General features: G+C 36.4%; 1 protein-coding gene across 4 annotated transcripts in view; it reads right to left on the reverse strand.

Moving 5' to 3' along the window:
* PRIM2 (DNA primase subunit 2) overlaps positions 1 to 15,100 on the reverse strand; it is a 333,721-nt gene that overhangs the window by 217,627 nt on the left and 100,994 nt on the right. The window contains exon 8 of one of the 4 annotated variants that reach the window (XM_086370969.1): positions 12,919 to 13,059. The exons of the other annotated variants lie outside the window; for them this stretch is intronic. Within the exon in view, the coding sequence (XP_086227095.1) occupies positions 12,952 to 13,059 (108 nt within the window). The 3' untranslated portion in view covers positions 12,919 to 12,951. Of the gene's footprint in view, positions 1 to 12,918; positions 13,060 to 15,100 lie in introns of those variants that run through there. 4 annotated transcript variants of the gene reach the window in all.

A 15,100-nucleotide genomic window follows, 5' to 3' on the forward strand; every position in this document is an offset into this window, starting at 1 on the left:
CTTAACTCTTTGGAAAACTGGACACCTCAGAAGTAAAATGTGTGTACAAACACAGAAAGAACTGTGGAAAGCATGCTCCAGGACCATTCCTCTCGGTGCCCTCAGATGCAAGGAGCCTACACTGAGCCCCTGCCATCCTCATCACTTTCTCATGTGGGTGTGAGTAGGTGTGTAGGGAAAAAAGAAACCAAGTCTGGCAAGCAAATAACTAATCTCTACTCTAACTGACAAGGCAAAACTAAACTACAGAAAATACTTCCTAAGCTTCTCTTTACAGACTGTGGACAGAGGAGGCAATCATGAAATATTAATGAGTGAACAAGAACATAAAAGTATAGGAAACACAATTTTATCCCATTACTATTCCTAAGTTTATCCCTTATCCTCCCTCTAAATTCATACCTTATCTTTTCAATTTAGACCTAGACTTCTTATCTAAAACCCCCTTTTGACGAATAGAAACTTTCCCTACTTGAGTTTCCCCCCTAAAATTTCCCCTACATTTTTCCTAATGTAAATGTGGTCTTCTGCCCAGTTATTTTTCTCCAATCTTATGACTATGGCATCTGTATATGTCCATTTTTAAGTATTCTTAATTATAAATACCTCTGATTCTTTGGTGAAGGATTTTTTAGCATTTGTTTTGCACTACAATTTCCCTCACAGCTGCCTTGTAGCAACCTTCTGGCTATAAATATTCACCTACTTGCAAAAGGCTAAATTCCTGTTAAAATAATGACTTACAATTTTTGTGTTCAAACAGATTAGCAAGGCTCTAGATGTCTGCAAACATGTCAAAAGAAGTGCAAAAAGATGCATAGTTCCTTTTCTTTCTTTAACCAGTAAGAAGCGACTAAATAAATTAATAAATTTCACATTCATTGTGTAAATTCATTCATTGTGTAAATTTCACACAATTAATCTTTGTGTTAAAGATTAATCAGTGTTGCCTTCATATTCCTTAACAGTTAGAGATCCCTTTCCTTCTCCAAACCCACACAGCCGTTAAATGATGTTTTTATTATGCTATATTGATTGTTATCATGTGAACTAGAAGAGAAAACAAGGTACTCATATCAAGAATCCTATTTTACACAGTGAACAGACTTATGGTTGCCAAGGTGGGGAGGGAGGGATGAACTGGGAGTTCGGAATGAGCAGATGGAAACTATTCACAACAAGGTCCTATTGCTGTTATAGCACAGGGAACTATATTCAATATCCTATGATAAACCAAACTGGAAAAGAATATGAAAAAGAATGTATTTATACGTATATGTGTGTATATGAATGTATAGGATGTATATCTAAGAATGTACATATAATGTATATGTATGAGTCACTTTGCTGTACAGCAGAAATTAATACAGCATACTAAATCAACTACACTTCAGAAAAATAAAAAAATCTTAAATACATTAAAAAGAAAAGAATTCTGTCCTATCTACTCCACATGTAGAAAGTACTTATGAAACTTGTTCACACATTGCATATATAATGCTGGACACTGCATAAGATGCCAGAAATATCAAACATATCAAAGTCCAGCAAGTTGTCTGATAATAAAGAATGTATTCAAAGAGCTTTGATAATTAAGAAGCAATATTACACCTGCTACTACATTCAGCTATTTGAAATTTGAGGTTTCTCTGCCAGGTTAGTGAGAAGTGACTTAACATTGGGATTATTTTGTAAGTACATACAACATCCTATAAATTAGTACTGTTTCAGTTAAATTCTGAAGAGAAACTAGATTCTAACAAAGACATTACTGGCAAGTTGTCCCCATAACTGTATTAACATAATTAACACTCTCATCACCTAATACTAACTTCAAAAATTTTTAGAAAGGTTTCTATTCTTTTTAATATTTTATTTCTCTTACAAATCTTACAAATCTCTCCAATTTTTCTTTTTAGTCATTCATTCAATAAACATTTATTGGATCTTTATAATATGCAAAGTTACAAACAACTTCACATAGATGAGAAAAGAAGAGAATTGAAGGACGAAGGAGGAAGTGAAAGACACCCATCTTAATGCAGAGCTCCAGATAACAGTAAGGAGAGATAAGAAAGTCTTCTTAAATGAACAATGCAAAGAAATAGAGGAAAACAAGAGAATGGGAAAGACTACAGAGATCTCTTCAAGAAAGCTGGAGATACCAAGGGAACATTCACGCAAAGATGGGCACAATAAAGGACAGAAACGGTATGGACCTAACAGAAGCAGAAGATATTAAGAAGAGGTGGCAAGAATACACAGAACTATACAAAAAAATGCCTTAATACCCAGATAACCACAATGGTGTGGAGACTCACCTAGAGCCAGACATCCCAGAGTGTGAAGTCAGGTGGGCCTTAGAAAGCATTACTACGAACAAAGGTAGTATAGGTAATGGAATTTGAGCTAAGCTATCTAAAAATTCTAAAAGACAATGATGTTAAAATGCTGCATTCAATATGCCAGAAAATTTGGAAAACTCAGCAGTGGTCACAGGAATGGAAAAGGTCAGTTTTCATTCCAACTCCCAAAATGACCAATGTCAAGGAATGTTCAAACTACCACACAATTGCACGCATTTCACACGTGAGCAAGGTAATGCTCAAAATCCGTCAAGCTAGGTTTCAGCAGTACATGAACTGAGAACTTCTAGATGTACAAGCTGGATTTAGAAAAGGCAGAGGAAGCAGAGATCAAATTGTCAACATCCACTGGACCACAGAAAAAGCAAGGGAAATCCAGAAAAACATTTACTTGTGCTTCATTGACTATGCTAAAGCCTTTGACTGTGTGAATCACAACAAACTGTGGAAAATTCTTAAAGAGATGGGAATATCAGGCCACCTTACCTGCCTCCTGAGAAACCTGCAAGCAGGTCAAGAAGAAACAGAACCAGACATGGAACGGTCTGGTTTCAAACTGGGAAAGGAGTACGTCAAGGTTGTATATAGTCATCATGAGAAATGCTGTGCTAGATGAATCACAAGCTGGCATCAAGACTGCTGGGAGAAATATCAACAACCTCAGATAGGCAGATGATACCACTCTAATGGCAGGAAGTGAAGAGGAACTCAAGAGCCTCTTGATGAGGGTGAAAGAGGAGAGTCAAAAAGGTGGCTTGAAACTCAACATTCAAAAACTAAGATCGTGGCATCCGATCCCATCACTTCATGACAAATAGATGGGGAAACGATGGAAACAGTGACAGACTTTATTTTCTTGGCCTTCAAAATCACTGCAGATGGTGACTGCAGTCACAGAATTAAAAGACACTCCTTAGAAGAAAAACTACAACTAACCTAGATAGCATATTAAAAAGCAGAGACATTACTTTGTCAAAAAAGGTCCATATAGTCAAAGCTATATTTTTTCCAGTAGTCATGTACAGATGTGAGAGTTGGACCATAAAGAAAGCTGAGCGCCAAAGAATTGATGCTTTCTGAGTGTGGTATTGGGATAAGACTCTTGAGATTCCCTTGGACACCAAGGAGATCAAACTAGTGAATCCTAAAGGAAATCAACCCTGAATATTCATTGGAAGGTCCCATGCTAAAGATGAAGCTCCAATACTGTGGCCACCTGATGTGAAGAGCCAATTCAATGGAAAGACCCTGATGCTGAGAAAGACTGAAGTCAGGAGAAGGTGGTGACAGAGAATGAGATGGTTGGATGGCATCACCGATTCAATGGACATGAGTTTGAGCAAATTCCTGGAGATAGCTAAGGACAGGGAAGCTGCAGTCTATGGGGTCACAGAGAGTTGGACATGACAGTGACTGAACAACAACAACAATATGCAAAGTAATATGGTAAGCATTGAGAATTCAAAGATGAAAAAGAAGCATCTATTCTTTTCAATCTATGTTTCTCAACTGTAATAAAAATACTCATGCTCTTCAAATGGGTATCGTTTGTGATCATCCTTTAGAGAAGGTATGAAAGTAGCCTCTGATCGTCTACTCTGATGTTGTTTGGGCTCTGAACTGAACTCAAAGGATGAAGTCCAGGTGTACCTCACCATTGTAGCGGCAGAACTCGAATCAACCCCACACCTTATTTACCACTTAGTCAAATACCTCTAGACTTGGATCAAGTATATTGCACAGTCCACATCAATATATTTATGGCAAGAGAAAAGGGTACTCTCATGTACTAGTGTTGGATTGGTAAATTGATACAACCACTGTGGAAAACAGTATGGAGGTTCCTCAAAAAATAAAAAGATAAAACTACCATGTGATCCAGCAACTCCACTTCTGGATATTTTTCCAATGAAGACAAAAACAGTAATTAGAAAAGATATATGTATCCCTATGTTCATAGAAGTATTATTTACAATAGACAAGATTGGAAGCAACTTAAGTGCTCACTGATGAATGAGTGGTTAAAGAAAATGTAGCATATACTGTATATACAATGATATATGGTGAAATATAGGTGATATATTACTCACCTATTAAAAATAATGAACCTCTACCACTTGCAACAACATGGATGGACCTGAAGCATATTATGTTCAGTGAAATAAGTCAGAAAGAGAAAGATAAATACCGCATATGGTCAATTATATGCGGAATCTAAAAAACAAAACAAACAAATGTACAAAACAGAAACAGACTCACAGATATTGAGAACAAACCAGAAGAAAGAGGGATGGCAGAAGAAGCAAACTAGGTGAAAGAGATTAAGAGATACAAACTACCAGTTATAAAATAAATAATCGTGGGAAGTAAAAGCCCAGGGGATATAATGAATATTTTATAATAATTCTGGATGATGTATAATCTGTCAAAATATCAAATCACTGTTGTGTACTTAAAACTAATAATAAGCCAGCTATATTTCAATAAATTAAATGAATAAAAACTAAAAACAAAAGATTTCAAACCATTTATATCTACTATAGTGTCTGACAAGAGTCTCAAATATTGAAAGGTTTACCATTTTGGTGATTTATGCTTTTTATATTAATTCATATATCTTCCATCAGTAAAAAAATTTTTACTCATCTGGAAGAGCACAGTTCTCATGTCTTGGATTTCAGAAACTGGCATAGTCACCTCCATTCTAGGAAAACAACTGGTTTCCTTTTTGCCTTTAGTCCCAGTAAGCTTACACCGAAATACAAAACCCAATCACAGCATCCATACTAACACAAGTTATGATTTATTCATTTATCCTAATTTTCTTTCCTTTTTCTTTTTTAAACTGTTTTAATCAATATGCTTCGTGTAAGCTGCCTCAGACATTTGGTGGAAACAAAGAGGTTATAAATGAATCTACCTACTATAAAAATGATATACACCAAGGTTCTATTTAAAAGTTTATATTTTGTTTTGCCAACCAAAACACACATCAATTCATTCTCCTCCATTTTTCTGTCAGTGTCTGTCAGTCATCCTACTCTTAAATTATATTGTCTATCAAATTTACTTATAAAGGACAAATTTTCCACCCTCCCCTTCACACAGTTTTGAGTTTCACTGCTATTTTCTTTCATTTCTTGCAAATTGCTACTTTTGAGTGGTCTCGCTCTGTGTTCCAGACACCTATTTTTAGATAACAGGTAGCTAATTCCCCCCCAGAAAAACTTTAAGCAATGACATAAGCCATAAAAAGTGAGCTTATAAGTACTGAGATTCTTTCACTAAGTTTATGAGGTGTTGGTGTATTTTGAAGAAATGAGAATATGAGACTCACAGCTTTTATTCACTCTATCCATTTTCTACTAAACTAATAAGACCATTTAATACAAAATAAAACCCCTTTCCTTTTTCTTATGTTATACAAATTCAATGGCCTTATGCCTTTGGGTTTACTTCAAGACACTATTTGTGTTTGCTTACTTCACTATTTAATACACTATTTAATTCACTAACACTATTTATGTTTACTTCAAGAACTCATTTTCCATATATGTCCCCTTAATACTACTGTTGTATAACTCTTCTGAGTGACTACTTCAAAAGTCTTCTAGAGACTTTTTTAAATATTTCCCAAATAATTTTACAAATGGAATTAAAAGCAGAAAGATACTACTTTTACCTATTAGAGCAGCCAAGTCTTACTACATGGGGAAATACAAACTGTGGTAGTATATGAAAAAGCAGTTCCAATAAAATATATCAAAAGTTTTTAATAAAAAGATACCAGAAAATAAAGGTTCACATAAAAATTTAAATTACATTAAAAAATCAGAAACAATAAAATTCTAATATCACTGATATAGGTAATTATCAACATCATGACAGATAATATAATCATTAGAAAATGTTGTTCATAAAAATTATAATATTTTAAGAAAATGCCTGTGAAATAATGTTAGAAGACAATGGATTCTAAATGCTAAGTACCATACTATCAAAACAAAACTATATAAATATTTTAGTCTTCACACATTCCACACTTTCCAAATTTTTTATGAAAAGCCCTTCTCTCCTAAAATTATTGGACACCTATGTGTGTGTGTGTGAAATCTTTGCTTTTGTTGTTGTTTTGATTCTGACACGCATCATACAGGATGTCAGTTCTCCAACCAGGGACTGATGCCACACCAGGCCCTGCAGTGGAAGTGCAAAATCTTAACTGCTGAACCACCAGCGAAGTCCTTGGACACCTATTTTTTAAATCACAGAGGTTTATCCTTCTGCTTCTAAAAAAATCCTAATGCTAAAAATATTAATTTTTAATTATAAAATATTAAATCACCTTGTAACACAAACTTACTTAAAGCTTCAGTTCAGTTCAGTTGCTCAGTTATGTCTGACTCTTTAAAACCCCACGAATTGCAGCACGCCAAGCCTCCTTGTCCACCACCAACTCCAGGAGTTCACTCAAACTCACGTCCATTGAGTTCATGATGCCATCCAGCCATCTCATCCTCTGTCGTCCCCTTCTCCTCCTGCCCCCAATACCTCCCAGCATCAGAGTCTTTTCCAATGAGGCAACTCTTCGCATGAGGTGGCCAAAGTACTGGAGTTTCAGCTTTAGCATCAGTCCTTCCAAAGAACACCCATGACTGATCTCCTTTAGAATGGACTGGTTGGATCTCCTTGCAGTCCAAGGGACTCGCAAGAGTCTTCTCCAACACTACAGTTTAAAAGCATCAATTCTTTGGCACTCAGCTTTCTTCACAGTCCAACTCTCACATCCATACATGACCACTGGAAAAACCATAGCCTTGATTAGATGGACCTTTGTTGGCAAAGTAATGTCTCTGCTTTTCAATATGCTATCTAAGTTGGTCATAACTTTCCTTCCAAGGAGGAAGCGTCTTTGAATTTCATGGCTGCAGTCACCATCTGCAGTGATTTTGGAGCCCAAAAAAATAAAGTCTGACATTGTTTCCACTGTTTCCCCATCTATTTGCCATGAAGTGATGAGACCGAATGCCATGATCTTCGTTTTCTGAATGTTGAGCTTTAAGCCAACTTCTTCACTCTCCTCTTTCACTTTCATCAAAAGGCTTTTTAGTTCCTCTTCACTTTCTGCCATAAGGGTGGTGTCAACTGCATATCTGAGGTTATTGATATTTCTCCCGGCAATCCTGATTCCAGCTTGTGCTTCCTCCAGCCCAGTGTTTCTCATAATGTACTCTGCATATAAGTTAAATAAGCAGGGTGACAATATACAGCCTTGACGTACTCCTTTTCCTCTTTGGAACCAGTCTGTTGTTCCATGTCCAGTCCAGCTGCTTCCTGACTTGCATATAGGTTTCTTAAGAGGCAGATCAGGTGGTCTGGTATTCCCATCTCTTTCAGAATTTTCCACAGTTTATTGTGATCCACATAGTCAAAGGCTTTGGCAGAGTCAATAAAGCAGAAATAGATGTTTTTCTGGAACTCTCTTGCTTTTTCAAAGATCCAGCAGATGTTGGCAATTTGATCTCTGGTTCCTCTGCCTTTTCTAAAACCAGCTTTAACATCTGGAAGTTCATGGTTCACATATTGCTGAAGCCTGGCTTGGAGAATTTTGAGCATTACTCTACTAGCATGTGAGATGAGTGCAATTGTGTGGTAGTCTGAGCATTCTTCGGCATTGCCTGTCTTTGGGACTGGAATGAAAACCGACTTTTTTCCAGTCTTTAAGGGAAAAGAGGACAGAAAAAGTTGAGGATAATTTATATAATTCCACATTAAAAAAAAGAGGAATTATTTAAAAAGAGGAATTAAAGAGCCTCTTGATGAAGGTAAAAGAAGAGAGTGAAAAGCTGACCTAAAACTCAACATTCAAAAAACATTCAAGAATATCACAGCATCCAGTCTTATCACTTCATGGCAAATAGATGGGGAAACAATGGAAACAGTGACAGACTTTATTTTCTTGGGCTCCAAAATCACTGTGGACGGTGACTGCAGCCATGAAATTAAAAGATGCTTCTTCCTTGGAAGAAAAGCTATGACCGACCTAGACAGCATATTTTAATATGCTGCAGAGACAATACTTTGCCAAAAAAGGCTCATATAGTCAAAGCTATGGTTTTTCCAGTAGTCATGTATGGATGGGAGAGCTGGACAATAAAAAAGGCTGAGCACCAAGAAAATGATGCATTCAAATTGGTACTAGAGAAGACTCTTGAGGGTCGGTCCGTGGGAAAACAAGTAGATCAAACCAATCAATCCTAAAGGAAATCCACCCTGAATATTTATTGGAAGGACTCATGATGAAGATGCAGCTCCAATACTTTGGCCACCTGATGCGAAGAGTCAACTCATTGGAAAAGACCCTGATGTTGGTAAAGACTGAAGACAGAAGGGGATGACAGAGGATGAGACGAGTGGCTGGCATCACCAACTTGATGGCCATGAGTTTGAGCAAACTCCAGGAGATGGTAAAGGACAGGGAAGCCTGGAGTGCTGCAGTCCATGGGGTTGTAAAGAGTCGGACATGACTGAACGACTGAGTAACAACAACAACATATAAAATAATTAAGTTGTATGTTTAATATTATACTGCTATATAAACTACATAAAAGGAGGAAATATTTCCCAACTCATTTTACAAGGTCAGGGTTAATCTGATACTAAAATCAGACATATAATATTAATATATAAAAAGGAAACTCTAGACCAATATCCCTTATAAGCAATTAAGCAAAATTTCAGCAATATATAAAAAGTATAATATACCTTGACACAGTAGGTTTATTCCAGGAATATAAGAGGATTTAATATTTATAAAATAATACTCAAGCAATAATACTAAACAAATATTTTAAAGTCACATCTCAATAAACAAATTAATAATAAAATATCTCAAATTAATTGATGCTCCAAGGATTAAATAAAATTCAAAACCACTAGCACCACCCCCCACCAAAAAAATTAGCAAACTGGGAACAGAAAGAAGCTTCCTTTACCTGATAAAATGACATCCATGTAAAATCTACAGTTAATATCCTACTTAATAGTATCAAATGTGTCCTCCTAAGATCAAGAACAAGGAACTCATCACTTCTACCTGACACTGTAAGTCCTGCTGCTGCTGCTGCTAAGTCGCTTCAGTCGTGTCCAACTCTGTGCGACCCCACAGACCGGCAGGCCAACAGGCTCCACCGTCCCTGGGATTCTCCAGGCAAGAATACTGGAGTGGGTTGCCATTTCCTTCTCCAATGCATGAAAGTGAAAAGTGAAAGTGAAGTCGCTCAGTCATGTCCGACTCTTAGCAACCCCATGGACTGCAGCCTACCAGGCTCCTCCGTCCATGGGATTTTCCAGGCAAGAGTACTGGAGTGGGGTGCCATTTCCTTCTCCGATATAAGTCCTAGCCACTGTTAACAGTCAAGAAAAAAAAATAAAAGGCATAGAGACTGAAAGCAAAGAAGTAAAACTGTCTTTATTTACAGACTACATGGGCGTCTATGTAGAAAATACTACAGAACCTACCAAGATGCTACAAAATTAATAGGTGAGTTTAGCAAAATCACAAGATACAAATATTTAAAAATCAATTCTATTTCTACACACTAGCAACAAAAAAATTGATAATGAAATAAACTATACTGCTCTTTATTAAAGCATCAGAAACATAAAATACTTAAGAAATAAAATATGTGAAAAATCTCTACACTGAAAACTAGATGACACTGCTGAGAAATGAATGGGACAGTGAATGGGAATTTGCCTGCCAAAGCAGGGGACAAGGGTTTGATCCCTGCTCCAGGAGGATTTCACATGCTGCAGAGCAACCGAGCCCATGCTGTAGAGCCTATGAGTTGCAACTACCAAGCCCGTGTGCTCTGGGGCCCATGAGCCACAACTACCAAGCTTCTGTGACACAGCTACTGAAGCCCACACACTCTAGAGCCTGTGCCCTGCACCAGGAAGACGCTGCTATGAGCAGCCGCACACCCCGACAAGGAGCAGCCTCCACTCGCCACAGCTCGAGGAAATCCACAGGCAGCAACAAAGACCCAATGCAACTAAAAAATCTAAAAATAAAAAAATACTGATAACTGGATATATACAATATTCATGGATTAAAAGACTTCATGTCATTAAAGTATCAATCCTCTACCAATTGATCTATAGATTCAATATAATCCCAATCAAAATTCTGGCAGATTTCTTTGTAGAAACTGACAAGCTGATTCTAAAATGCATTTGGAAGTAGAAAGATCTAGATGAGTCAAAACAATTTTGAAAAAGACCAAAGTTGAAACACTTGTACCACATGATTTCACAATCTATTACAAAACTAAGGTAATCAAGACAGGGTGCTATTATTCTAAGGACAGACATGTGCATCAGTGGAACAAAAATAAAGCACAGAAACACCCCCATGTTCACATGATCAAATGATTCTCAACAGGGTGCCAAGCTAATCTACCTAGAATAGGTAGCCTAATCTAGAAAAGACCAGTAGTGGTGCTCATACAATTGGAAATGAACACGCAAAAGAATGAATGCTGACCTTTACATTACTACATATCTTAAAATCAATCTAAAATGAATCACAGAGTTAAATAAGAACTAAAATCATAAAATTTCTAAAAGATAATGTAAGAAAAATTATTTTGTGTCTTTGGGTTAGATAATTTTTTTTTTTAAAAACTGATGTAGCAGTGATATTTCTTAGAAAATGAATCATAAAAGAAAAAACTAATAAGATGGACTTCATCAAAGCTTAACACTTTTGCTCTTCAAAAGATATTGTTCAAACAAACAAGAAATGTGTAGGTATGTGTAGGTTGGGTTAAAACAGTCATAAAATACACAAACATACACACACATATTTATATATGGATGTATATATACAGACATGATTCTATTGCTATAGATATACAAAACTCATAAAACTCAACAAGAAAACAACTCAATTATTACGATCAGAAAAGGATATAAACAAACACTTTATCAATGGGGGTACAGAAATCACAAGTTAAGAATTGAAAAGATGGCCAGTATCATTAGTCATTAGGAAAATTAAAAACAAAAGGAGATATCATCACATACCCACTGAAAGTGAAAATAAAAGTCGCTCAGTTATGTCCAACTTTTTGTGAGCCCATGGACTCCATGCCAGAATAATGGGGTGGGTAGCCTTTCCTTTCTCCAGGGGATCTTCCCAACCCAGGGATTGAACCCAGGTCTCCAGCATTACAGGCAGATTCTTCACCAGCTGAGCCACAAGAGAAGCCCAAGAATACTGGAGTGGGTAGCCTATCCCTTCTCCAGCAGATCTTCCTGACCCAGGAATCAAACCAGGGCCTCCTGCATTACAGGTAGATTCTTTACCAGCTGAGCTACCAGGGAAGCCATACCCACTAGAAGCGTTAAAATGTAAAATTCTGATGATACTAACTTTCCCCAAGGTTGTAAAATAATTGGAACTCATACACTACTGGAGGGAACGCAAAAGACTCCAGCCTGGTTTCTCATAAAGTTCAACATATCTATACATACTAACCATACACCCCAGCAATTCCATTCAAAGGTATTTATCCCAAAGTTCTCAGCAGTTTCATTCATAGTAGGCAAAAACTAGAAATAATCTAAATATTCATCAAATCAGGATGGGATAAAAAAACTGTGATACATTCATAAATGAAATACTACACAATAATAAAAAAAGAATAAATTACCAAAATATGAATTGACAAAAATGAATACTGAAAACATAATACAGATCAAAACAAGCCAAACACAGAATACATATTTGGTTTAATTTATATAAAATTATATATATATATAATTATATATATAAATATATATATTATATAAAATTCTATAATTATATATAAGATAATTTTGTTAGTTTTTCTCTTATAAAATTCTAAAACCAACAAAATTATCATGACAGAAAGCAGATGGGTATTTGCCCAAGGCTACACATAGAAGAAGATTAAATGTTTAAGGGACAAGGAATTTGGAGGGGGTAGGGAGATTGAAATATTACATACCTTGATTATGGTGATGATTCACATACACATGTCAAAACTCATCCAACTGTACACTTAAAACTCCTGAATTTTATGCATTTAACTTATACCTCAATAAAGCTAGTTTAAAAATTTAAATATAATACTTATAAAAACCATAGTCCCAATCATAGAAAAGAGGAACAATTATTAAAAAGAAAAAAATAGAGCTCATAAACATTAAAATATACCCTGCATACATTTTTAACCTAAGGTATACTACAGGGATATGTAATTCTAATCATCACTACACTTACTCTCCAAGAATATGCTGTAAATCTTTAACAAGTGGAAAAAAATACACTCATTTAAAATAGCTTCTATTCTGTTTGATGGCTTCTGTTGGATAGTCATGGGAGAAGTATATCTGATCTTTAAAGAACAAGACTGTGAAACAAGGAATAAGGGATTCTTGAGTGAATTGGGCCCCTGCTGAAAAGGAGACCCTACTGTGAGGCATTTCTTAACAAAATGTCAGTTTCAATGCCTCTGATGCCAAGGATGGCCTTAAAGAGCAATACTGGGCACAGTTAAAGCAAATACAGGGCAAAGAAGATCACTAACACTTCATTGAGGGACACAGGCATGCATACACATACACACACACAGAGCAGTTCTAACAATTTCCAGCGAATGACCTAGAAAAAGAAAACAGCCTTTAGTGAATATAAAGGACAGAACAGTTTTGTACTGTGCTGACTGCAGCATTCACATTTCTCCTAATTTTCAAACAATGTTCTCTATCAAAAGTAAAATACAATCAACATATGGATGTTTCTTTAGTGAAGAACTATATATTAACACAATAGACATCGTCTCAGTGGAAGGCAGGGCTTGTCCATTAGGCTTAAGCTACTCTAAATTAAACCACCTATTATTGCCTGGTTGCATCTTCCTGAAAACTGTTAATCTTTCTTTTTTTTTTTTTAATTTTATTTTATTTTTAAACTTTACAATATTGTATTGGTTTTGCCAAATATCGAAATGAATCTGTCACAGGTATACATGTGTTCCCCATCCTGAACCCTCCTCCCTCCTCCCTCCCCATACCATCCCTCTGGGTCATCCCAGTGCACCAGCCCCAAGCATCCAGTATCGTGCATCGAACATGGACTGGCGACTCGTTCCATATATGATATTTTACATATTTCAATTCATTCTCCCAAATTATCCCACCCTCTCCCTCTCCCACAGAGTCCAAAAGACTGTTCTATACATCAGTGTCTCTTTTGCTGTCTCGTACACAGGGTTATTGTTACCATCTTTCTAAATTCCACATATATGCATTAGTATACTGTATTGGTGTTTTTCTTTTTGGCTTACTTCACTCTGTATAATAGGCTCCAGTTTCATCCACCTCATTAGAACTGATTCAAATGTTAATCTTTCTTAACATAACACTGTGATAAACCAGCAGAGTCATGAAGGGAAAAGTTTAAAAAATAAAACTGGAGAGTGTATGTAAGTGTGTGTATGTGTGTGTGTACATGGAACCATGTCCAAGCCACAATGAATTATGAATTGAGTCTGAAATGTGTTGAAGTATTCTAAGTAACATAAACAATGAACCAAAAGTTATAGATGAATCGTTTGACACTATAATATGAAAATTTTAAAGTCCCATACCATATTTTTAAACAAATATTTACAACTCTATTTAATACAGATTTTTTTCTTCATAATTAAAAGAATGGGTTCAAATATATGATATTCTTAGAAGCTGAGACACTATTGAAGGCAAAATAAATATCAAATTGATGGCTAGTTCAATAACAAGTAACATTCACAGACTTTTTTAAAAACCATTCATGTCCTTTGTACTTTCAGCAATGGCACATGTAGAAATTACAAGGTGAGACAGAAGAATCATAACTATATTTGGCCCCAGAAACAAGGTTGCGATCAAGCACTAAGAGCTATAACTGTATTTCATCACCAGAAACAGAAAGAGAAATGCCTGGTTTGACAACAGCAAGAGCAGTGCGTGGGGATCTCCTCACAGGACACACAGAACCACATACAACTGCCCCACACAAACATGACATAACAAGATGGTAAAGGTCATGTTACATGTATTTTACCACACGCACACACACACACACAAAAAAAAAATGCTGGGAAGAAGTATGGATGAGAGACCTGTTACTGAAAGCTCATACAATATGTAAGTGATGAGTATACGAAATATAAGACACATGTGTATACCTGCACATAGAACTTACCGCCTCAGCTGAACCCATGGTATGCAACTGATTGTTGCTGTTCAGTCACTCAGTGTCGGACTCTTTGCAACCCCATGGACTGCAGCACGCCAGGTTTCCATGTCCCTCATTATCTCCCAGAATTTGCTCAAACTCATGTCCATTGAGTTGGTGATGCCATCCAACCACCTAATTCTGTCACCCCCTTCTGCTCCTGCCCTCAATCTTTCCCAACATCAGGTTCTTAGCAGTGAGTTGGCTCTTCATACCAGATAGCCACAGTATTGGAGCTTCAACTTCAGCAAAAGTCCTTCCAATGAATATTCAGGGTTCATTTCCTTTAGGATTGACTGGTTTGATCTCCTTATTGGCCAAGGGACTCTCAAGACTCTTCTCCAGCACCACACTTCAAAAGCATCAATTCTTTGGCACTCAGTTTTCTTTATGGTCCAACTCTCACATCCATACATGTGGATGG

The sequence above is a fragment of the Bos grunniens genome, chromosome 23, assembly GCF_055505025.1.
Source record: "Bos grunniens cultivar Pamir isolate PY7600 chromosome 23, Bosgru_T2T1.0, whole genome shotgun sequence".
Taxonomy (NCBI): Eukaryota; Metazoa; Chordata; class Mammalia; order Artiodactyla; family Bovidae; genus Bos; species Bos grunniens.